The 25,346-nt window shown below is 34.8% G+C and overlaps 2 protein-coding genes across 3 annotated transcripts in view; one reads left to right on the forward strand and one right to left on the reverse strand.

Annotated features, from left to right (window-relative positions):
- Window positions 1-1,638: 1,638 nt before the first annotated feature.
- Window positions 1,639-25,346, reverse strand: part of LOC133173404 (uncharacterized) — a 42,001-nt gene continuing 18,293 nt past the window's right edge. The window contains exons 1-2 of one of the 2 annotated variants that reach the window (XM_061308387.1): window positions 12,431-12,578; window positions 1,639-5,481 (exon numbers count right to left, since the gene is read on the reverse strand). In XM_061308387.1, the coding sequence (XP_061164371.1) occupies window positions 2,962-5,466 (2,505 nt within the window). In that variant the 5' untranslated portion in view covers window positions 5,467-5,481; window positions 12,431-12,578 and the 3' untranslated portion in view covers window positions 1,639-2,961. Of the gene's footprint in view, window positions 5,482-12,430; window positions 12,579-25,346 lie in introns of those variants that run through there. The other variant, XM_061308388.1, reaches the window with a different exon arrangement.
- LOC133173841 (protein Dr1-like) lies at window positions 12,747-18,089 on the forward strand. Its single transcript, XM_061308914.1, has 4 exons — window positions 12,747-12,837; window positions 13,080-13,377; window positions 14,497-14,660; window positions 17,548-18,089. Exons 2-4 carry the CDS (start codon window positions 13,149-13,151, stop codon window positions 17,665-17,667), a joined length of 513 nt encoding a protein of 170 aa, XP_061164898.1. The 5' UTR covers window positions 12,747-12,837; window positions 13,080-13,148; the 3' UTR covers window positions 17,668-18,089.

A 25,346-nucleotide genomic window follows, 5' to 3' on the forward strand; every position in this document is an offset into this window, starting at 1 on the left:
AAATATGAAAGCCCTAGCAACAACTGCTCAAAAATTATGACCAAGGTTAAAAGTTTCTCAAAAGTAAGTCAAACTCCAAGGTCAAAGGGCAAAGTTGTTCGTATCCAAAGGAAGGTCTTGTCACAAGGAATATACATGTGAAATATGAAAGCCCTAGCTCCCAACAGTTCAAAAGTTACGGCCAAGGTTAATGTTTCTTAAACGTAGGTCAAACTCTTAAGTTAAGGTCAAAAGGTCAAAGTTGTTAGTATCCAAAGAAAGGTCTTGCCACAAGAAATACACATGTGAAGTATGAAAGCCCTAGCTCCAACTGTTCAAAAGTTATGGCCAAAATTTAAGTTTTTTCAAAAGTAGGTCAAACTCCTAGGTCAAAGTCAAAGGGTCAAAGTTGTTGGTATCTAAAGGAAGGTCTTGTCATAAGAAATACATATGTGAAGTTTGAAAGCCCAAGCACCAACTGCTCAAAAGTTATGGCCAAGGTTAAAGTCTCATAAAATTTTGCAAAAGTGGGTCAAACTCCAAAGTCAAGGTCAAATATGATGGTACCCAAAGAAAGGTCTTGTCACAAGGAATACACACGTGAAATATGAAAGTCACTGCTCCAACCAATCAAAAGATATGGGCAAGGTTAAAGTGTTTGCGGACAAAAGACAGATGGACGGACAGGGACTACATACCCCCGAATCTTCGATACGGGGGCATAATAAAAATATTAATCTTGATAGAATGAACTTAATGAAAAAGGAAGAAAAAAACAAACTTAGAATTTGTCACTCAAAGGATAAATCACCGCTACATGACATAACACTTAAAGTGAAATATGAAGATAACGAACAGTAATCAAGCTCAAAAATCCATTGAAACAATGTAAATTGGGACCTCTAAAAACATAAGAGGTGGGATCAGGTGCCATGGAGGAGTAAGCATCCCCTGTCGACCGGTCACAACCGCGTGTGCTCCTTGTCATGATCGGGTAAACGGAAAAAATATTACACAATTCAGTTTGAAAATGAGGGCCTAACAATTTGTACTAAAAACATGTCAACATTCGACTTAACGATAGACTGTATTTGCTAACGAGGTCATTTTATCGACCATAGAATTTGTGAAATGTTAATTAACTTTAGAAGTTCTGTATATTTCACAAACCATGAAAAGTATCCTTCCTTCGTTATATTTACCATTAGCTCGGATGAAAAAACACGGTATGTCTCTTTTACCTTGCTGTATGAATGTATGAGGGGGCGTTGCAATCACGTTTTTATTGCGGATATATTTCTAGTTTTGAAAAGTGTTCAATCTGCATGTCAGATGTGTTTTAAACCAAGATGGTCCGATATATGATGAATATACGTAGACCTAAAAGTCATGTAAAGAAAATTGGTTGCATCTTTCGCAAATGTTCACTCAAACTAAGCCAAAAAAAATCATCCAATGATTTCATTTTTCATCCAATTAATTACACTTTTGCTGTTTGATCTTTTGATTTTATTTAGGGCATGTGTGACCCACATACCGTTTATTAATTTTCAATCTGAAGTTGAAAATGATTACAATGTCATGTAAACATTTTAAACTTTAGAATGAAAACCTAACCTAACCTAACCCTAAACGCCATATTTCAAAAAGCAAAAGTGATTTATATTTTCATTTCATTTAATGAAATAATCAAATGACAGTGTAGTAATACTAAATACACCGCGAGTATCTGCGTGAATGCATGTACAACAACAACCCGCAAATAAAAAGAATTACAAACTTTGACACAGTCTAATGATCATATCAATATCATATAAATTTATTATGCAAATCCACACTCAAGTAAAACAAAAGCAATACTATATTTGTAAAGGCTGGGTCGCATATAACAGCTGTGTAATGTATCAATAGTGATCAACAAACCTGTTATAAAATTTTAAAACGTTACTTCTAATCATAAAAGACAATGATTGATTTAGAAAACGCGCATTTTCATCCTTTATGGTAGCAATATACTTTTATCGACTGGGTTCGAGGGCAACATGCATTTTGGCGGACCCAAGAACCAAACCGGTTGCCTTGGGCCGAACAGATTTGTTCGAGGGGTCGACAAAACGCATTTTGCCCGTGAACGCAGTCAATAAATGTTTTGTTATACCTTTTATATATTTGTGTCTGACATACATGTATCTTGTGCTGGCTTCCATGATGTAAATTTCTTTTACCCGCACTGCGGTTAAACTTCACTGCGAACACAAACGAATGCAAATAATATTTAGGCTGATCCCACTCACGTGACGTAAGCAGTCCATTATCTCACCGACAGGTCCAATATATCTTACTCTGCGGTAAAACATAGATTTTTTTGACTGCTAAGTAAACAATGGAAATGTTATACATTTTAGGTATAGATTTATAAAGGAAACATATATTTAAAGGTATAACAATACAGAAACCCAGTACTGATGAAACTATATAATGAAAACAAGTTAGGAACATGTAGATAAAAATAGCAATGGTTGTAAACACACCATCCACAAATCACAACATAATAAATAGTAAACTCAGTAAAGAAGTTAAAACAACCAATAGAGCCACAAAAAAGCAAATCTCAGCATGGTGCATGTAAAATGAAGATTTTTTATTCTTATATTTGATCATAAAGAAAACAAAAAACAAAAAGGCCTTTGCAAAGCAAGCTACAATAAAACAAATACCAAAAATAGCATTTGGCACACGTTATAGGCTTTAACATTCACCAGAAACATGAAATTTACTACTGTCCGAAATCACAAGCTTTCATAGGTTTTAATTTTCGTTGTTTTCGTGGTATGAAGAGACCCACGAATTAATGTCCTCCACGAAATGCAAAATTTCAAATAGAAATCAAGTCTCAAAGAACCATTTTTTCCCTCAAACCACGAAAATTTGACCCCACGAAAATATGTGTACAGTATTTAACAGTATTTTGACGCATTTCAATTACTTGGACTCTGTATTGCTTTGCCGCACATTCTGCATGACTAATCGATCTTGGAGATACTGAAATGCCGCAAAAAAGTTTGTAAGAGAACAGTCATGTACGCCACCTAACATGCACTGGGGCTTGAAGTCAAGCACCATGTACATCTGAACGTATAGTCTTTTGAAATCCTCCTCATTGAGGTATGTTAGTAACACAATTAGAAGAGTAAGGAGTTCATCACAACAACCCATGAAATCCTGAAGTGAGGCTGCAGACTTCAGCGTCGACACCTGATCACCAACAAAACGATAGGTCTTGGTGATTAATTTCAGTTTACCCGTGACTGTGTTTTCCATCACCAAAGTGTGGATCATATCAAGGCCTGGTTGTAAAATATCGTACAAGCTTTGTCCATCCTCTTGAATTATTTGACTGGCGAGGCTATTTTGTTCATAACAAGGCGGTAATTTCGATGATTCTTCATAGGACGGCGGAGGCTCATGAAAGGCTATTGTATCGCTCTCATTGGGTGGTGAGGCGTCAAGCATGTTCTTGGGGTGGGTCAATTCTGAATCTTCAGGAAAAGGACTGGCATATTGTCCAGATTCCATACAGTTCTCCAATTTTGTGCCCTCTTTTTCGGCCCGCCGATAAAGTTCATCGATGGGCATTTTACCGATCGAGAACAGACTAAGATCAGAAGTTATGGAAGGTACACTAGTCAAGGAAATGTTCTCTATAGGTACTTTGACGTCCGTAATGTGAACAGGCGAAGATAGATCGTTAAGATGACGTATCCATGGTTCGTCAATCCCGAGTTCCTCAAAAGACATGTCCTTCACTTTGTTAAACACATTTATGCACATACTGCCGTATGTTTTCTCATATAATGATTCTAGGGGCTCTATGATTTTATGGCATAGATGATTCTGGTAACAAATAGATATCTTTCCGCTCGCGTTTGACTGACTTCCCCCGGCACGAGTATGTTCAGGGTTAATTTGTGACAGTAATTCCACCATATTGACTATATGTTCGTTAATTTCTCGTTTAACTGTGTCAATAAGAGACTGGTAGACTGTTTCTCTTCTTCTAGGAACGTCTTGAGTATCGTCTTCTGGAATACACATTGTTGAGCGCCCCCGTCTGGATCGTCGGTCTCTACATCGGTCCCCTGAAGCTAAAAGATCATCTTCAATGTGGACAAAACTAGAGGAAAGTACTGAAAGGTCTTCTTCTAAGGGATTGACTTGGTTTTCAAAAAGTTGACCCTCCTTCAAGGCCGAGATAATCTTGTCTTGTATTCCTGCACAGAATCTAACGTGTTTCTGTGTTACGTCATGTTTGGCGTCAGCCAATATGGCTGAAATTGTTTCCTCTAAGGTGTACCAGTCTTTTGGCTTGCAGCTCATGCCATTGATGTCGTTTTCAGTAGTGCCATCAGATTTCATCTGCCAACCTAACGTCTGACCATCAGTCTTTAATTCATCCAGCGCTAACTCAATAGCTTCTCGAACAGAAGAAATTTGGACTTTATGCAAACACAGTTTATGTATTTCTTCCTTCTCTGCCTGAAGTCGTTCATTGATCTCAATATAAACATTGTGGAAAACATTCAATGTTTCGAACTTTGACAATCGTTTGTTGGTTTTTTTGCGCCTAAGTATGGCTTCTTTGATGGTTTCCTTCACAACTTTGAGTTTTTCCCACTTTTCGTAGCATTTATCTCGCTCTTTTCTTACTTGTTCCAGTTCGGTGGAGGTACAGCTATCCCGCTTTAATTCATTCACTTTCTTCTGCATGACTTCCATTGTCTGCCACGTCTCCTCCACGTCTTTTCCAATTTGCTTTTCAAATGCTTGTATGAATTTGGGACTGCAAGACAGAATATGCTTTTCACTTGTAAAATCTTCTCTTTCTAACAAAGTCTCTCGTTGTTTAGCCATAGAAGATTCTGTCAACTGAACGGCTCTGTCCTTCTTAAGAATAATTTTGTCAATGTTCTGTAACTGGCTCTGAACCCGTGCAAGCGCATTCTTTAGGTTTGTAATGTCATCTGTTGTCAGTGATACAGAAGGCATAATATAACAATGGAGCAGTCTTAGCAATTCTGTTTTGAATTGTTCATCATTCAACTCTTTCTTTCTTATACTGATCAACAATTGTTTCGTTGCTTCAAATATTTCATGTGCTTTTGGATCCAATTCACTGTAATCGTAATCTTCGAAAACAGAGGTATCGAAGTGTTTTGCTCTGATGACGTTGTCCGGCTCGCACATTATAGATACGTCATCAATTTCCTCGCTGATTCGCTCGCCCGGTTTTATGCGTGCACGGCTCCATCGAACTTGTCGACGGTCACAGTCAATTAAGATGGCGTCTATAATAAGAGATTTGAACCAAATGGCGGGCTCCAGTTGGAGGTCATTGCCCACTTCTCCCACCACAGGTCGATATCCGTCCTTGAGAACAACACCAGAAATCAGTTCCAAAACGTCACCTTGTCGTAGATAAAGGTACATAGTGCTGACCTTAATCTGTAATGGGAATGAAATCAAATTAGCCCTGACTTTTCTATAAGTTCCTACGTGAAAAGAATCTTTGATTATTTTAAGGAATGAATTTAATAGCTACCCAAGTTATACTGTATAACCAGGGCTGGGACAGTTTATACTTTATAAACCGCGAAGTGATTTATAAAAAAGCGTAAACTGTTACAACCCAGATTATACCAGTATAACTTGGATAGCTATTAAATTCATTCCTTCTAATTCAATTTTCCATCAATAAGTTAGGAAAAAAACACAGTTTCTCCTTCAAAAATGCCTTCAAATTGTACATAATATTATTAAATGTAACGTCAAGCAGATTGATACGTTTTTGACATTAGTGTTTGTGACGTAGGCAACACAGGTTATAAGATATAAACTAGTTTTTTTTATACAATTAAATGACTCGTTACAACCAATATTAAATTATATAAATATACATTCAGTGTTTCTTGTGATGTCAAACAAGTGTTGACTTTTTTTTTGGTAAAACAGGTTGTAGAACCGCTTGATACAAGACACTTAAGCTGTTTCTAGGAACCTGGAGCATGGGGATGTGCCCATTCTGGTCAAAAATCTGCCACCGTAAGTCAAACACGTTAGAAGTATTTCACATTAAGCAATCTCTTTACTCAAGCACAAAACAAACAAACTTCCTCATCATAATACTTTGGGGAAGCACCCCCTCAATCTCATGTTGTAAGAAGAAATATAATTATGGAGAAGCCGGACATAGGGTACTTCTCTTAAATTTTCGCTTCACATGATTCAAACTATCATTAGGTGATTATGTAAACCAAGATCTGTTGTTTTAGTCGTCATATTCTACATAATTACCGATACGTTTTTAAGTAGAAACTGAAACTAATCTATACTTTTTATCTAATTTTATGCATAATAGATATGGGGAAACTCAAAACCTTTTTATTTTCCTTCTTAACATATAATTAAATAAAATGTAAAATGAAAACCTTCATATATAAAAAAAACCATATGTTGTCTGTTACCGATTTACTCAATTATTAAACCTTAATTATTTTGACATGGTACATTTTGACATTAAAAGTCAATTTTAAATTTACTGTTTTACTAAAATACATTTCAAATAGGGGTCTTCACCTGTTTGTCACTATGCAAGTTTCTTTTTGTTTGTTTGTTTAACATTAAATTTGAGGAACCTCCACTCCGTATTAAGGACAATGATTTAAACAAATCTGAAAATACTTACAGTATGTATTACATAGAATTTCACAATCTAAAGAATTGTAGTTTGGAATTTCTCTTTTTAATTCCTTCATAATACAATATAAAATATTACCACACTTTATTTTCCTTGTTTCTAGATTACATTTTCCACCTCTCCCACTTGGAAAGGAACCTGACCCAGTTTGATTACTCATTACCAAAGCTGCTGTGTGGAAAGTTTGGTTGAAATAGCGATGTCACTTGAGATACTCTTGTGGTGATCAATAAGGATTATTTGAACATATTTGGTTACTTTGTATTATACATGGTGCATGGTAAACAATACAAACATTCCATCTAAGCACAAGAAATGGTAATTAATTTTCATGCGAAAAAAAATTGATCCGTTTGTATTTCTTCGAGGGGAAGAAATCAACGTCAAAGGAAAAATAACACTGAAATTTTTCCATGATTTTTTTCTGCTCTTAATTTATTTTGAGTGATTGGATTGTTGAGCTTAAGGTTCATTGATACTCTGATGAAGATCATAAGTGTTAAAGCAAAAATTTTATATGATTGGGCAGAGGTTTTGTGAATTTAATTACTTTTTGTTATTTTCACATTTTTCATGGTACAACTACATTTTTTGTTTATAAAGACTGAGAAGGACTATTGAGAACCCTGTAGAAGCCCTATAAAAGTCTGTTCATCTATATGTCCATCTGTCTGCCTGTCCTTCAATTCCTTTGCTGTGACGCAATGACTCATTTTTCAGAAGAAAACACTTGCTGTGGCCTTCAACTCTACATTCAGATATATCGACGACATTTCATCAATTAACAATGGTTACTTTCATTCATATGTTGACTGGAAATATCCCAGTGAACAGGAAATAAACAACACCACAGAGTCTCATATTTGAATGTTTTACTGCATGACTATGGACAATAGGGGCTATCCCACAACTGTATGAAAAAAAAGAGATGATTTCAACCTTTCCATCATCTATTTTCTCAGTTTATGTAGTAATATTCCACTATCACATGCATGTGTGTTATACTGATATACAGAATTATGTATCTTAGTGTAGTCTACTTGTGCACCAAGTTATATTGAAATCAGACCAAAACTGTAGAAGGATTAAAATTTTTAAAAATTGTTTACAGACAGACAGACAGCTAGACAAACACAGAGACAATGGACACCTCATTATCACAAAAGTTCTTCTGGTCTCTGACCGGTAGAGCTTAAACTCTCCTTCTCTTGAGAAGTAGGGGCCCATTAAACATTAGCATCTTCATCATGTTCATGCATATATATTGTATAGACATAGCCGTAGGAACGGGGGGGGGGGGGCGGATGGGGGGACTCTGCCCCCCCAATAATTTTGTCGATATATAGAGTACTATAGAAAACATAGATACTACATTGTATATGTTTGTGCCCCCTCAATAAAAACGTCTGATGACCGTTTTTTTTTTGTTTGTCAAGGAATTTTTGGTAGTTGATAGTGCCCCCTCAACTGAAAATGTATGGCTGTGCCCCCCCCCCCCCCAACTAAAATTGCTTCCTATGGGCCTGATAGATTAAAGTTTGTTAGAATCTTGTTGGCTGCTGAGGCTGAAGTTTAAAATAGGGATAGATCTTCATGTTCTTGCATGCAAAGTAAGTCATCTGTAAAAATCCTCTTCTTAAAAATAACTACATGTAGGCCCCAGTCAGATTCATATGGAGTCATTGTCAAGCATGTGATATTGGGAGAGGGTACAAATAGGTTAAGCTTGCTTCCTGCCTCTCAATGGTTCATTCAATATGACAGATTTTAACTTGATAACTAATACCGCTAGCTATATTTCAATTAGCATACATGTATTCAATTCAATTTTATGGACATCATCATCTTGGCATACAGTCAAGATAACAAGTCAAATGATAAACAGCAGAAACTTTATCATAATATAATCCCTACAGAATGTAAGTCTTCATCATGTTCATGAAAATTATATATTATAAGGCTTTCTCTGTATTTTTTCTATAGCTATCTTACTCCCACTTCACCTGAAATTAATATATATATTGTATATAAAAAGCACTAAAAACCAACAACACTGTATATCCTAAGTGTCGGATCTACTAAGTAGATACAAGGTCATGGATGGAAATTTATATAAAGCACTAAAAATGACCAACGACACGAACAATAATAATTGTCAAATTTTCGGGACAACCTGTCCCTTCCTCAGGACAAAGAAAAAAGTTAAGGAGTCATAAAAACAAAGGAAATAGAGAAACAAAAACAACTAGCACTACTACTAAACTACAAACACTAAATATTTACAGTGTTACATGTTTAATTTGAAGTTTATAAACGGTTGTGAACAAAGAAATCCGGAGCTCTATGAATTTCGTCCAGTCTATCGGGTGTACTCTGGTGAGGTGCGATTTACATAATTGAACGAATTAATTATCGCTAATTAATTACGACCAAGCAGTAAATCGTACATTGTCTTATTCTCTCAAAATAGCATAACTATACATGATAAAAAGAAATTAAAGAAAGATAATATGGAAGGGCAATTTTAAAATATGAATTTGGATATATTATAAATTTTGAAATCTGATAAAAGAAATAAACAAAAATGTAAGCTGTAAATATTTGGGTAGGTTGTTCCAGAATTGCTAATGCAAATTAACGGTAAAGTTTACACTGTATAGAGAGAATAAACTTGTTTGTTATAGTCCTTTAGGTTCCTCAGGCGTCTGTATGCAGCCAATGGGGGCTCCTTGATGACCTCTGCCATTCGTTTATTTGAGTGGAGAATTGGCAGATTCTTTTGAAGGATACCGCTGAGGTTCTTAAGGATGGGATGGTATGTGGTTACCAGAGGGACCCTGCCGCTATTGTCTTTTTCCTTGTAGCATAATAGGTTTTGCCTGTCATGTCCTGCCATCTCATCAATAGCAGTTTGTATGGTGCAGGCATTGTAGCCTCTCTTGCATAAGTGGGACTTCAGGAGACCACTTTGTTCCTGATATAAGGCAGGGGATGAAAAGATGCGCCGGATTCTGGTGGCTAGCACCTTAGGCACACCCTTAAATGTGTGTGGGGGATGACAGCTAGTTGGCATAAGATACAGATGGGAATCTGTGGGTTTCGTCTGGAGACTGAACTCGATTTCACCATCAGTCAGGGTAGATGTACATGTAGTATCTAGGAATATGTTTTTCGAATTAGATACGTCTACTGTAAATTTGATAGACTGATGAAAGGTGTTGGCAAACGAAAAGAATGCCTCGAGGCTTTCGCGACATTCCACCCATGAAGTGGTGAAATTGAGTTCAGTCTCCACACGAAACCCACAGATTCCCATCTGTATCTTATGCCAACTAGCTGTCATCCCCCACACACATTTAAGGGTGTGCCTAAGGTAGTAAGACCTCAGCGGTATCCTTCAAAAGAACCTGCCAATTCTCCACTCAATGCAATGGCAGAGGTCTTCAAGGAGCCCCCCATTGGCTGCATACAGATGCCCGAGGAACCTAAAGGACATGGTAGTAAGAACCAGATTGGACAATCCATTACCTAACGGGGGCTTTAAAAGTTGCTCTGACAGAAGATGTCTTCTCTGTAAGCACAGCTCTGACACAGACAGCTTTAACGGCCCCGTTACAGGCCGCAGCTACAAAATACTAGGGAATTTGTCCTGTCAAACAGACAACTGCATTTATCTCATCAGTTGCAAAGTTTGCTCCAAACAGTATGTTGGTGAAACAGGAGATCTCCGCAGGAGAGTCAATAATCACCGTTCTACCATTAGGACCAAAAAACTCAATGAACCCATTGAGGAACATTTCAACCTTGAAGGTCACAAATGGGAGGACATGACAGTAGTGGTTATTGACCATAATCCAAGATGGACAGACACTCAGAGGAAATTCAAGGAAAAGTTCTGGATGCACAGGCTGAAGTTATTCCGCCCTAATGGTATTAACAAACTTAATGACTTCACCAGGATGAACGTGAACTAGACCCAATCCCAAATTATAACAAACAAGTTTATTCTCTCTATATAGTGTAAACTTTACCGTTAATTCGCATTAGCAATTCTGGAACAACCTACCCAAATATTTACAGCTTACATTTTTGTTTATTTCTTTTATCAGATTTCAAAATTTATAATATATCCAAATTCATATTTTAAAATTGCCCTTCCATATTATCTTTCTTTAATTTCTTTTTATCATGTATAGTTATGCTATTTTGAGAGAATAAGACAATGCATGATTTACTGCTAGGTCATAATTAATTAGCGATAATTAATTCGTTCAATTATGTAAATCGCACTCCACCAGAGTGGACGCAATTCATAGCGCTCCGGATTTCTTTGTTCACAACTGTTTATAAACTTCAAATTAAACATGTAACACTGTAAATATTTAGTGTTTGGTAGTTTAGTAGTAGTGCTAGTTGTTTTTGTTTCTCTATTTCCTTTGTTTTTATGACTTCTTAACTTTTTTATTTGTACTGAGGAAGGGACAGGTCATCCCGAAAATTTGACAATTATTATTGTTCGTGTCGTTGGTCATTTTTAGTGCTATATATATATATATATATATATATTATATTCTAGGTAACTACAGTAATTGTGACATCTATATTACACGTATATGTCACAGGTGGTGAAAAATCAAGTCTCAAGTAAAACCATGACTCGAACCCAGGACCTCTGGCGAACCGTGCCAGCGCACTAACCACTGAGATTATTGACTGACATTCACACACCTGTGAGGCATATTCCCAAGTAAAAGCGAGCGCAGTGAGGCAACGCCTGGGCGAAGAGAAAATTCGGACTAATGCACATTCATTCAATAGAATATTTTCCACAGTAACTCTGGACCCACAATGCATCGCTTATTAATGTATTCAATGTATAATGAAGGGATTTTGAAAAATTTTGAATCATTTTAAACTAGTTAAAAATGCATTGCTAGACAATGATAAATTAGTGAAATGAAATGAACGTAATTGTGATGAACGTAAAATGTGATGAACGTTAAACATTCTTCATGAAAATCAGCACTGTTCAGGCTTCGGTTTGGTAATGCAACTTAAATATGATGTCATGTGACGTCAGAGTGTAGAAGTACCAAATGTCATGTGCGGTTTGAAGAGATGGGTCTAAATACAGTTTACTGAACAGTAAACTGAAAACATGGAAAAGGTATCTCTGCTCCCCCTAATGGTTGCACCGTCAACATATTAGTGGGTTTTGTACGTTGGATGTCAAATGTCACAGGTAGTGGAAAATCAAGTCTCAACCGGGACTTGAACCCAGGGCCTCTGGTGTATCGTGCCAGCACTCTAACCAGTGAGCTATTGAGATCCAATATATTGGCCACTCACACACCTGTGAACATGGTGACATATAGAAGGAGGTTTGTTGGGCTGAACTGCATAGGCATTCCCCAGCTGTGTTGCTCTTTGGTTGAACTTCACAAGAGAATGAGCTTTGAAATAATTACAAAGGAATGTCAGAGGAAAGCATCACTCATACTGATGTTAAAAGTATCCTTCCCGGACAGTGACAAGGATTTTAGGCATGTTGGGGGATTTTTTTTTTTAATCTGTTAATTATTCGTGACAAAGGGTGATTGACATTTACTTTCGTTTTTAATACTTTGCTTGAGATAAGTATGCACAATATTTAGTATCCCTTAAAGAAATTTGAAAAAAAAGTACATATATATTTACCTTTATCAGTGTATTTCAAAGTCACATATTAACTCCCACTGTTTTTACGCACTGCACAGGCACACAGTTTCATTCAATATTACTTTGCCCTGACATCCATGTGAAGGGTTACATGTTACATATAAATAAATAATGTTTGACATCATCCAATAATGACTAATCGAACTAGATGCACAATACATTGCTTAAAACAGTCAAGTGAAGTGTCACAATGATAATAACAGATTTTTTTTATGTTCCGGGTGTAAAAAGTTGAGTCCGATTTATTTTCTTCCACAAGAATGCCGAGCTCGAGAATATTTATTTTTCGCATGCATTTCTGTCGGGATCGGAATCAGGAATTTATACCAAATACTGAAATAGTCTGTCACTGCTTGCATCGTTTCCAAATTAATCAAAGCTTTAAAGTAAGTATTATCATGAAATTGTTAATGTTTTAATTGTGATCACTCTACGATTTTGATTTTATATTTATATGTTATTTTATATATTTATATTCAGCAAGAAGTAGCTTCATATAAAGTATGTGTCGAGGAATTTCGGGTAGAAAATGTACCCTAATGAATGCTGGCAGTGGCATGCAGGTGTGGGTTTCATGATAAAATGATCTCTTTTACATGTCTTTATAGATTGGTTTTCTTACTTAAAGGTTTTGAGAAATGACACATAATAGGCGGGCGTGATCTATCACAAAGTTTAAAACAGCTGATTAATCATCATGGATAAAATGCCTGCAGAGAACAAAGATGAGGACGAATTGAGCATTCCTCGAGCTGCCCTGAACAAAATGATTAAGGAACTTATCCCAAACATCCGAGTGGCAAATGATGCCAGGGAGCTCATCCTTAATTGCTGCACTGAATTCATTCACTTGGTTTCTTTTGAGGCAAATGAAATCTGCAACAAGCAAAGCAAGAAGACCATATCACCAGAACATATTATTGCAGGTTAATCATAAGGGAATTTTTTTCATTGTTTGCATAACACTTTTTCATTGTATGCATAAAATTGTCCAGTTCAAAAGTTTTGTCAATTTTACTGGTCTCCAGAGTGCTACATAATTGCTCACATTTTGCAAATTCTAATCTGTTGATAAAATTACAGAATTCAGAGTAATAGTTAATTTTGTCTGTGTTCTTTTTTTCTAAAATGTGAAACAGGTTTGTAGGGCCTAATTATATTTGTAAACTATGTGTTTAAAGATCATAAAATTATTTACTAGTCTATATATTTTATAAATTTAAATATGTCGTGTCAGACTCTCATCTTTATTTTATTTTAATTTTTCTCAAAAGTGATGTCATCTTAGCCTGTCCATTTTTTTTTCTTTTAATCCATATTTTATATTTTTTCTGCATTAGGGTTAACCCTTATCCTGAGTTTTTATTGGAGAGGGCTAGAGCCCTAACTTTGATCCCAAACTTACGACATGAATGTACATAAAGATTATAGATTTGCTTAGATGTAAAATAAGGCTTATTACACAAAATATTTTCTTCAATGTATAGTTGATTATGGGAGGGTTGATGGTAATGAAAAATCAAGTGAGGCAGTTGCCTCATTGCCACAATGGAAGCTACAGCTGTTCACTGCAAAATGATGCACATGCAGTTCCACTTACATGTATAGCATGTGCAAAAATATATGCCATACATAGTCGAGACTAACTAAAGCCCTTGGATATTTTGAATATCCCCAAAAATAATTTTTAATTCTAATTAGAAAACCATCATCAAGTTTATTGATAGTAGATTGATATTACTACATATAAAAACAGAGAAAAAAAAATCCATTTTAAGAGCTTAAATTTTTTTCAAAAATTTATTCCTTGTCTTGAAAATAGAAAATGGTCTTGGAAAGTCATAAGGCTCTTCAGTATCATTCAGTTATACATATAATCATACAAGTTTATGTCTTTGTAACATTAGACTTTACTGTCATTAGGCCCTTCAATATCATTCAGTTATACATGTAATCATACAAGTTAATGTCTTTGTAACATTAGACTGTACTGGTACTGATTCTTATGGTAATGTGTACACCATGAATTTCCTTCTCCTTTGTAGCACTCGATCACCTTGGATTTGGGAATTACAAAGAGGATGCTGAAGCAGTGTTAGAGGAGACAAAAGCAGTGGCTGCTAAAAAGAGAAGAGGGAGTTCCCGTCTGGAAAATCTGGGAATCCCTGAGGAGGAACTGCTCAGACAACAGCAGGAATTGTTTGCCAAGGTGGGTATCTGATATTCAATTCAATTCAATTTACTTATTGACAACACCATCATACATTGGCATATAGTCATGAATACAATAAACAATAACATACATAAAATCAATAAAATTATTCCAGTATGCATATCAGTTATGTTGAAGTTTTTTCTTTTCTAATATTAAAGCATTTTTTCAGAAAGTTACATACTCTTCTAGCAATTTTAATACTTGGAGGGTTGATAATGTCAATAATAGGGTTTTCCTTCATGTAACATTGAGCATTAAATATATCACAATATTGTAATCTATACTGATCATAACTAGGACAATGAAGTATAAAATGTTTTTCATTTTCAATAAAAAGTTTACAAGCATGACATACACGTTTTTCTCTAGGAATAGGTGGCCTTGAGTATCTCCCTATTTCAATATGTAATGTGTATAATACTGATATTCATACTGGAATAATTTTATTGATTTTATGTATGTTATTGTTTATTGTATTCATGACTATATGCCAATGTATGATGGTGTTGTCAATAAGTAAATTGAATTGAATTGAATATCAGATACACGTTTTTCTCTAGGAATAGGTGGCCTTGAGTATCTCCCTATTTCAATATGTAGTGTATGAGCACTAATTCTTAGTTTTGTTAGGATTGTTCTTTAAGATTTCTTCAATGGTAATTGTAGGTAGTTCTGTAATTTATATTCATTTAAATTTATTATATTACTATAAAAAGTTAATTTTCCAGAATCTGATTTAGAAATGTTCTTTAACTGTTCACAGATTTTGTTCCTATAGTGCTCCTCTAATTTATGTCTTAAAATTTTATGTGGTATGTCCAATGAGGATAAAGACAATTTCTGTTAAAGAGTAAAAAGTTTTCTTTGCCAAGATATTCTAGACCCAAATGTTTCATCTTCCTTAAATGCAGACACCACTAATTGGTTCTGATGCTCATTCTCTGACTCTAAATTTTACAATCTTGAATAAAATTTAAACATATTTTCATAACCTGAATAAAATAGTGGGAACTGTCCCAACTCATATAGAACAGCAATATTAGATGATTTTCTATGAACACCCAGAATGTCTTTAAATATCTGGAGTTGTATTTTTTCAAATGGGAAATGATCTGAGGATAATAAATCACAATGATGCAGGTACAAGTATCTGCACTGGTACTGGTATGAAAATTAAATGTGAAGATAGCAAACAGTGATCATTCTGTAAAGCCCATTCAAACAATACAAATTACAAGCAACACAGATCTCTTAAAACAGAGATGGAATCAGGTGTCATGGAGGAGCAAGTGTCCTTTGCTGACTAGTCACACCAGCCCTGTGCTCTATGTCATGATCGGTTAAACTGAAAATCCTGTAGACAAATCAGTATGGAAATAATGGCCTAACAATTTGTATGAAAATCCTCAGTGATGCATTTTCAGTATTTTTGAAGACCCTGCTAATCTTAGAGTCTGTTTACCTGTTTTCACACCTATTTTCACACAGTCTTTCTAACCATTTTTTCTAATATCCAAAGGAAAGACTATGTACTATTTGTAAAAGTTAAACCAAGTAAAGGTTTATCAAGTCGATGTTAAAAAAAAAAAAAAAATTAAAGCCTTTGTTCACACTAGTGTTTGCAACAAAAATACCGTTCTACTATGCAAATTTTACACAATTAAAATACTTTTCGAAGATTGAAATGACTTTCAGAAACTTTGAGGGCTGGACCCTCTGAGCTTAAAGGTGGTCCAAGATATTTTATTAGACTGAAATCTTTATCTGCCCCTGAACTTCTTCATATTCTGTCTGCATTGTTCTTTTTCTAAGGAATAATTGTTTAGTGTTTTGTTTTAAGATGTCATTGTAATTTGCATAATGGTTTCCAGCATTTTTGTATGAATTACATGAAATCACACTGATTGATTACAACATAAACAAAACACACACACACACACACAAAATTACAAGATCTTTTCTCGTAATTACAAGATGATTTTCTGGTAATCATGAAATAAATGGGCGTTTTTGTTTTTTGATTTTTTACCTTGATACCAATAGGCTTTCATACTCATTTGTCAAATTGAAACACAGACAATGATATGTTATGGGGATATTTGATATTTAAAGCCAGAGGTAAATTAGTAAGCCTTTGAATTCAACTGCTTCAAATTGTCAACTTCAGCAAGCATATAAAAACTATGAATGCTTCTTAATTTGAACTTTTCTAGGGCTGGAATGTATATTTCATCATATTGACTTTATGGGGCTATTTATGAAGATCATAGAAAAATGTTTTCTTCTTTTAAATTACTATATGGAGTGCTGTATCATGAAAATATGCTTTGTTAATAGTTGTAATCCCAATGAAAAGGAGTTTTAAAAATAGTTATATTTAAGAAATAAGGTATCATTTTAAAACATCTATCAGGATATAAATACGGGTTGGTCACGAGATCAAATTCCATAAAGCCCGAAGGGCTTTATGGTAAATTTGATCTTGTACCAACCCGTATTTATATCTGATAGATGTTTAAAAATGATACCTTATTACTTATATTTACATTTGTGACTTATTTATATTTCATATTTGCCTGATTATAATCTATAACGTCTAAAATGTTTTATTTTTCAAACTCAATGGCACGTGTTTAATCCATTGATTGCACGTCGTCCCTTTATGACGTCACTGATAAATTACATCGAATGTTTATGACGTGTGGAACCCATGTTTATACAGATATAGATACACATTGCATTCAATAGTGTTATATAAAAGAAAACATTTACAAATGTAAATATAATGTGATATCACATTAATATATATAGTTTTATATAGTTGTTAAACATTTAATAGCTTGCCTTTATCTACTCAGTATATGTATTGCCATGGTTACAGGCTAAGCAAGAACAGGCTCTTCTGGAACAGCAACAATGGCTTCAGACCCAGCAAGCTCTGCAACAGCAGCAACTTCAGCTGCCACAGCAACCAGAGAGCAATGACGATGATTACTCCTAGCAGCAACAAAAATGACTACTCTACTGAGTAGTGTTAGTGTTCTAGTAGCAACAAAAATGACTACTCTATCAATACTGAGTAGTGTTAGTGGTGATGTAATAATTGTTCACATGTGGTTATTGTAATGTTTCACAAAAATTATTTTACAGAACAGAAATAGAAGTTAATTTCCAACAGATAATTTATATTTAGGAAGCAATTCCTAACTGAAGTTTATTGTTTTTTTGATTAAAGCTCTGTTTATTTCTATTCACTGTCAGCTGTATTTTCTCAGAAATGGTTGTCTTTGTATGATTTCAGTTTTATTTTCCTTGCATGAAGAATTTACCACTGTTGTAGAATATGATTGTATAGGCATGGAATATCCATTTTATGAAATATTGTCTCTTAAATTGGTTAATAAATGAATTATAAAAATCCAATTATTTTGTTTGTCATTTAAGATTTGAAATACAAAGCTAATGCATAATGATCACATTGTTTTGAATGGTTGCTTGTATATTGTTTTACGTCCCATTCCAGAATTTTTCACTCATATAGAGACGTCACCATATACCGGTGATGGGCTGCAAATTTTGACCTTTACTCGGCACTAGGGACCATTGAGCAGTGAGGGATCTTTACTGTGCCAACGTCTGCCATGACACAGGGCCTCGGTTTTTAAGGTCTCATCCAAAGGACCTGCAACTTTCACTTCAAAGTGCCGAGTGCTTGGCAAAGGAACAGTTGCTACCCATTTTTTATCGACTTAGGTCAGTCATGGCCGAGATTTGATCTCACAACCTCCCTACTGAGCTACCGTGAACGGTTTTTGAATGTCAAGCATTGTCATATTAAATCCATAAGAATGTGAAGCTGTTCTTTAAGGACCCTCTATACACTGATGAAAAATGTTTTTTGGACTTTGAAAAAATTATATATCTTAAAGGAGGATTTTTTTAAATTAACTAATTCATTTTTAATATAGGGAGCGTGCCTTTTTTATCCGGGAAAAATCTTCAAAGACAATGAAGTAATGATTAAGAAAAATTGCTTTTCCTTACTCAGATAGAGAAAATACATGCAAATAATGTCTTCAACTAATCTATCTTGGTCTAATATAATGTTTAGAACACTTGAATTTATTTTAAATTATGTCATACAGTGCAGATTACAATTTATTCTATTTTATGTCAAGTGGCGGGTCAGTCTAACTACACAAAAGTACCCTGAAATTAGGGTGCAGTGTAGAGAGGGTCCTTAATTGAAGTGATTCTCAACAGTTTTACTGCACATTCCAGTTAGTATTTGTATTAATGGTGTAAACGCAGGGGTAAATAAACAGTGAAATAAGATTGTAAAATCCTCAAGAAAGTTTTGTTGTTCAATTAATTTTTTATTCAAGAATATTAACAAAATTGAAATTTCCCCATTTCATTGATCTGTATGTTCATATAAAGTTAATTTAAATGAATTCTGAAGGGTTGACCACAAATAGTACCAATGTATGAATAATATAATAATGGTATGTTTATATTTTTCACCCAGATTTAACTGGAATAAGTCAAATAATAAAGTTAACCACAAAACATATATTGGGGGAATAGATTCAAAATATTTGTCCTTAGTCTTCATTATTTTTCACACAAATTTAAAACGGGGGTATCCATGTGTCAATGGTCATTTACAAGGACTTTTCCCAAATTGGTATCAAAACATGGCTTTTCTTCACTCTATACAACCATTTCTTATGATAGATTAAGACCAAGCATTTGACATCACAGATCACTGCTATTTTTAGAAATGGAACTAATGAGTACTCTTGTGAGTAGTTCATCAAACATTTAAAAATAATTTGGAAATCTGAACTGAAGTTGATGTTAAAAATCCACATTTAACATTATGTATACAGTCTGTAGATCAGGGCTGCAAACAATCTGGTGGATTAAAAGCACAAATTATGCTCTTTTATTACCATTTTTATGACGTCGAGCTCTTGGAGCTCGAACGTCATCTAGCGGTCGGCCAAGTGAAATCGCCAAGGGATGTACGCGACCGAATGTGTCAGTGGATGCATCCGCAATAGAAAATAGCAATAGCTATAAACCAATTTCTTTTAAAACGCTCACAATGAATAATTGTAGCTTGAAATGAAATTGCATCAATTGTATCTACAATTAATTCTTTTACAAAACAACGATATTATGTTTTATTTTCACACAATATAAACGTGATGGTTGTTGCGGATGAATTTCTACAGAAAGGTGCGTCGAATGACATGAATAACATTTTGGAACGATAACCGTGGAACACAAACAACCCAACAGGCGGTAAAATAATTTACAAAATTACATAAACACGAATACTATAAGACTGAAAAGATTGAATTTGTAAATCTTAGCTTTACTTTTACAATCTTCTGACCAACTTTATCCTAAAAACCGATGATGTTGACCAGTATTACTGTATTTCTCTATTTCCTCCATTTCCCAGTATACCGTATACCACGCCCGATCGTAACTCGATCGTAATTGTAACAGAACAGTCTTGGTTGTAGTTTAGATGCAATCACCAATACAACGCTTTGACATTGGCAATTAGAAAAAATATTATATAAATTTATGAAATCCTTCATAGTTCTTCAACTGACTGAAAAGAATTTAGCATGAAACATGTTCGACGGTGTCTGGTCAATTCGAACCCTGCTCCATTCGGACCATGACATAAGGCCCCAGACTGTAATTGTGATATTTTGTTTAAAACTATTTTTTTTTTATTATTTCTCCTGAGTCACTTACTTGACTTATTGCTATCTTCAAATTCAAAATGATCTTTTGAAATTGTTTTTCTTCTTCGACGTCATTGAAGCCTTTCAGGCTTTTGATTTTTAATTATCGAAGCATCGTATCATGTTACTTCTCTACATGAGAGGAAAACTTGCTGTGGCCTTCAATTCGAATTTTTAGGTTGATATGAAAAATATCCTGGGGTTCCTCATTGACAATATCTTTGCAGTCTTTTGAGACCTGGTCTTCCAACAATCTGTTGGAATCGTAATGGGCACTAATTGTGCTCCCTTATTAGCCGATCTGGCAGAATTTATTTAAAAACTTCAACATGAGATGAAAACTTGGGTTTTGTGGCCTTTAACTCAACATTTAGATAAATTGAGGACTTTTATCAATTAACAATAGTTACTTTCATTCATATGTCGATTTATATATACCACTGAACTTGAAATGAAAGACACAACAGAGTCTGCAACATCTGTTTCATATTTATGTTTTACTGACTATAGACCATAAATGACAATAATAACTAAACTGTATGACAAACAGGATGACTTGAGCTTTTACATCGTCAACTTCCCAGTAATTCCAACATCACGTGCATATGATGTTTAGATTCGATACGCAAGAGCATGCTCTAAGTATGACCAATTTTTAAACTGAGGGAAGCTGCCGACAACCCCGTTTTAAGTTAGCTTTTTGCAAATTCTACGGTCGGAATGATCTTGTTTGTAAATACAACATATTATAGGGTTGCATTTTGTCTGACAGGTTTCTTACCATTTATTGGGTCATTACTTTTATGCTAAATTTGACTACGGATTAGTGCGTCTACTCGATCAATACATAGGGCTTACGACAGATAGGGTGCGACCGGTCGGTAGGGAAATGTTTACTCCTCCTAGGCACCTGATCTTACCTCTGTTGTTTCTAGGAGTCCGTGTTTTAGCTCTGTTGATTGATTTTTACTCATATACAGACGTCACCATATACCGGTGAAGGGCTTCAAATTTAGACCTTTACTCGGCACTCACGGTTCTTTATCGTGCTAATGCCAACTGTGACACGGGGCCTTGGTTTTCAAGGTCTCATCGGAATGACCCGCAACTTTCACTTCAAAGTGTCGAGCGGTCAGTGAAGGGACATTTGCCTTCTATTTTTTATCAACTTAGGTCATTCAGGGCCGTGATTCGAACACACGACCTTCCGATCACGGAGTGAGCGCTCTACCGACTGAGCTACCGTGACGGTTGTTAATTTAAGAGATTAATCACTGTTCGTTGTCTTCATCTTTTACGTATTATCTACATGTAATATTATATTGATGATGTTTTACCAATCAACAAAATTAATTAAAATATGTATACCATGAAATCATATTAAAGGACAACATAGAATCTGCCAAAATTTCTTCATATGTAGATGTTTCACTTAATTAGATAAATGGTAAAACAGAAATATATGGGAAATGGGATTATACTTCAGCTTTTCCATCGTCAGCTTCTATTATCTCCGTAGTAGACAGATTCCATTATCACCTGCATTAGGTGTTTCTTTTTCCTAGATGATTCTATACATGTATGTTCTGAACGATCAATTTTCAACCATACGCAGGGTATGGAAAATGTAAGTGGATGGTAAAAGGTATTCAACAGCCTCTTTTAAAGTCACCGATTTGCACGTTATAATGACCGTGATTGCAAACACATTTATCGTCGTGTCGAATTTTTGACGAGCCTATCATGCCATTTGTAAAGTAGTCTAGTCTTTATTTTCTTTTAATTTTGAATACTGATTAGTCCGTCTACCTGTACAATACAAAGCTAGGGCCAAGGGTAGATCTGACCAGTCGAAAGGGGATGATTACTCATCCTACGCACTCAATAATACCTCAGGCCTCGAGGCCATAAATTGAGAATAGACTTAAGTCAAAATTTAGATTTTGAATGTCTTAATTTATGTTTACCCAACATGCTTAAAAACTTGCAAGTTTGTATATTTGAATACAAACACAAGATCAAAAAATTGTTTAATTTCTAAATCCATTTCAAAACTTGTACTTATTTAAAATTTTGTCTCAAATCTGTTCTCATTTTATGGTTTGGGACCTGGTGTTTGATCTGTTCTCAATTTGTAATGCTTATAGGATTTCTGAAATTATTCACTGTTCATTGTCTTCACATCTTTCACCCCCTTCCCCTCTCTCAATACTGACAATTGTTCCTATCTAAATAATTGCTCGCATCTATCTTAAGCCCACCCTAGCCAAAGGTTCAAGGTTGTGTACAATCAGATTGGTTCAATTCATAGCTCGTTGGGCTGCAATAGATGGTAAAATTTTGATACAGGAATAAATAGGAACAAATCTATAAAAAATTCTCATAAAGAATAATAGACCAAGAAGATATGTAAGCATTTCCATTGCAATCTTCAATTAAGTTTGTTCAACTAAGGTCAGCATGGGCTAATTTGGGGTCAATATTATACATGCATAGGAAAAATCATACAAATCCCAGATAATTAAAGTAGGAAAACGCGAAAAAAATCTAAATGAAGAGAAAGCTGGCCATTAATAGCTATATTTATATGACGCTTCTTTAATTAGAGTAGGTTCGTATTTGTTCAAATCATGCCAATCAGGCTAGTAGTCGTTAAAAAATCTCAAGACTTTTATATTAAAAGATAGAAGGTCAACAATTATTCATGTCAATTTATAAGCATCTCCAGATTATGTAGATAAGAAAAGAATGTATCCTTTGTTGGGTTATTTATGTTGGTGAAACCTAGGGTTCACATAATGAAAGAATATCCGGGCATAGATTTCAAATTAATAATGGGTACTAGCAGCTTCTATACAAGCACTTTAATTTACCTGATCATTCTATTTTATCAATGAAAGTTAGAATTCTAGAAAAGATTTACCATCATACTAATAGCCCATCATTAATTACACCTTTCCCTAGACAACGAGAAGAAACTTGGATAAGAAAATTAGACACGACCTTTCCATATGGATGCAATGACAATGTCGATAGTGTCAGGAATCTATCCAGTCCACAGTGTAGCAATGTGAAGGTGATGGGACTTTTTAAAAATTCAGAGATGTAAGCGTAGTCACAGAATCGGTCTTAGAATAAACCTACAATACACAATGGATCCTTTGACTCACTACTACCTTTTGTAAATAAGCAGTTAAATTTTCATCACATTCGCACCAAATTCTATTCTTTCTCTTTGAAAGTTTTAAATTGTCTATTTGAAAAGACCAAGGAAAATCCATATTTGGATTCTTCGACACCAGATTACAGGCTCGGATCTGTTATTATGGATATTGCAAATCATAGACTCTTTAAACCGTCACATTTTACCGAAGAAAATACTGCTAAAACAACCCGTATTTTCCTTAAACTTCAATATGCAAACAAAGGAGAATTGCCGCGGTTTATATCAATAATATTCTTAATCACAAAAAGGTCCTGTCTTGTATTCCACCATATTTCAAGTTTAAGTCCCCACTTATGGGTGTACTTTTCATAGCCAAAAAGGAAGAAATGGATTTTGACGTCAAGGCGGAGCAGCGAGAGACCTAAAATTTTGTGTAGCGCTATGTAAAACTCCTTTCCAGACTGACCAGCCTGCTAAAACAATAACAACGAGAAAAAATATGTCTAAGGGTTTGTCACATGTATTTCATTGGTATATATTTTTTTCTAACCTATAATTCAACTACCTCCGGACGACCATCAATTTTTACCGTAACGGTATTAAAAACGTTGACCCGCGTTGCATAAATCGGCACTACATGATGCTAAGTCATTCTATATAAATGATGCATGAAATATTTACAATATTGAAGCAACAGCTCACATTTTTTAAAGAATCGTTTAAGAAAAGAGACAGCTTGATTTTTGTAGGATATACAATTATGATAACAAAGAAAGAAGAGTAAGCTCTTCCCGATCGTTTCACCTCCGGCTGACTTAACGTTAAAATGACGTAGCGATGCTGCTCCAGGTCGATAGACATATGCATGTTTATTATTTCAACGGAAGTTAACTAATTATCCTTTAAATTAGAAATTTTGTATAATTGTTTTATTCGTTCTTTATAAAATGTTGACGAATTTTCCTGAAATTATATCTGCCCTTTATGGAGTTAGAGTAGTTGTCTCAATAATTTTCGAACAGCCCTCGTACAGCCAAAGGAAGGACTATCAATGGCAACCTTTATGTTAAAATTTTACTCAGGAAAATTAAGCAGATTTCCTGCATAGCAAGCCGAAAATATCGGTACCCCGAGTATTTTTCTGCACCTGAAAACGCTGCTGCTAATAAGCATAGAGAAATAAATAATATTTCGAAGAAAGGAAAGTTTACAGAGCTTGGGTATCCCCCATATTCGCTAGATCTCAGTCAATGTGAGATCTTTTTCTTTTAAAGATGAGTATACTGAGGTTTTCTAGTCATGGGTACACAGAATTTAGACATATGTAAATGTGAACAAAGAATGCTTTGGGGGATTGAAAGTATTAAGAATCTGCTTAACATGCTTTTCCTATTTTAAGATGACCTTTTGCATTATTTATTGAACGACCCTAGTATAATCCTCCAACGTGTTCATGTTCTGCTTTTTTCCTACAACTATAGTCCTGCTATAGTACTGTACAACAATATATTCGAGAAGTGGTGTTAATGTGCATAATTAAAAAATCCAAGGAACTTTAAAAAAATTTCAAATCACGAATTCTTACCAAAATCAAGAACATCAAAACATACGACTTTTCATCACTTTATAAACCATTCCCCACGATAAGTTGAAGCCCAGACTTTTGGACATCATTGACAACTGCTTTTTCAATACAAATGGAACTCGTAAATTTACTTACCTTGACACTGGTCATTTTCAACATTA

This window comes from Saccostrea echinata, unplaced genomic scaffold (genome assembly GCF_033153115.1).
Source record: "Saccostrea echinata isolate AGI-Se365-2 ecotype Australia unplaced genomic scaffold, CSIRO_AGI_Sech_v1 ptg000056l, whole genome shotgun sequence".
In the NCBI taxonomy this organism is placed as follows: Eukaryota; Metazoa; Mollusca; class Bivalvia; order Ostreida; family Ostreidae; genus Saccostrea; species Saccostrea echinata.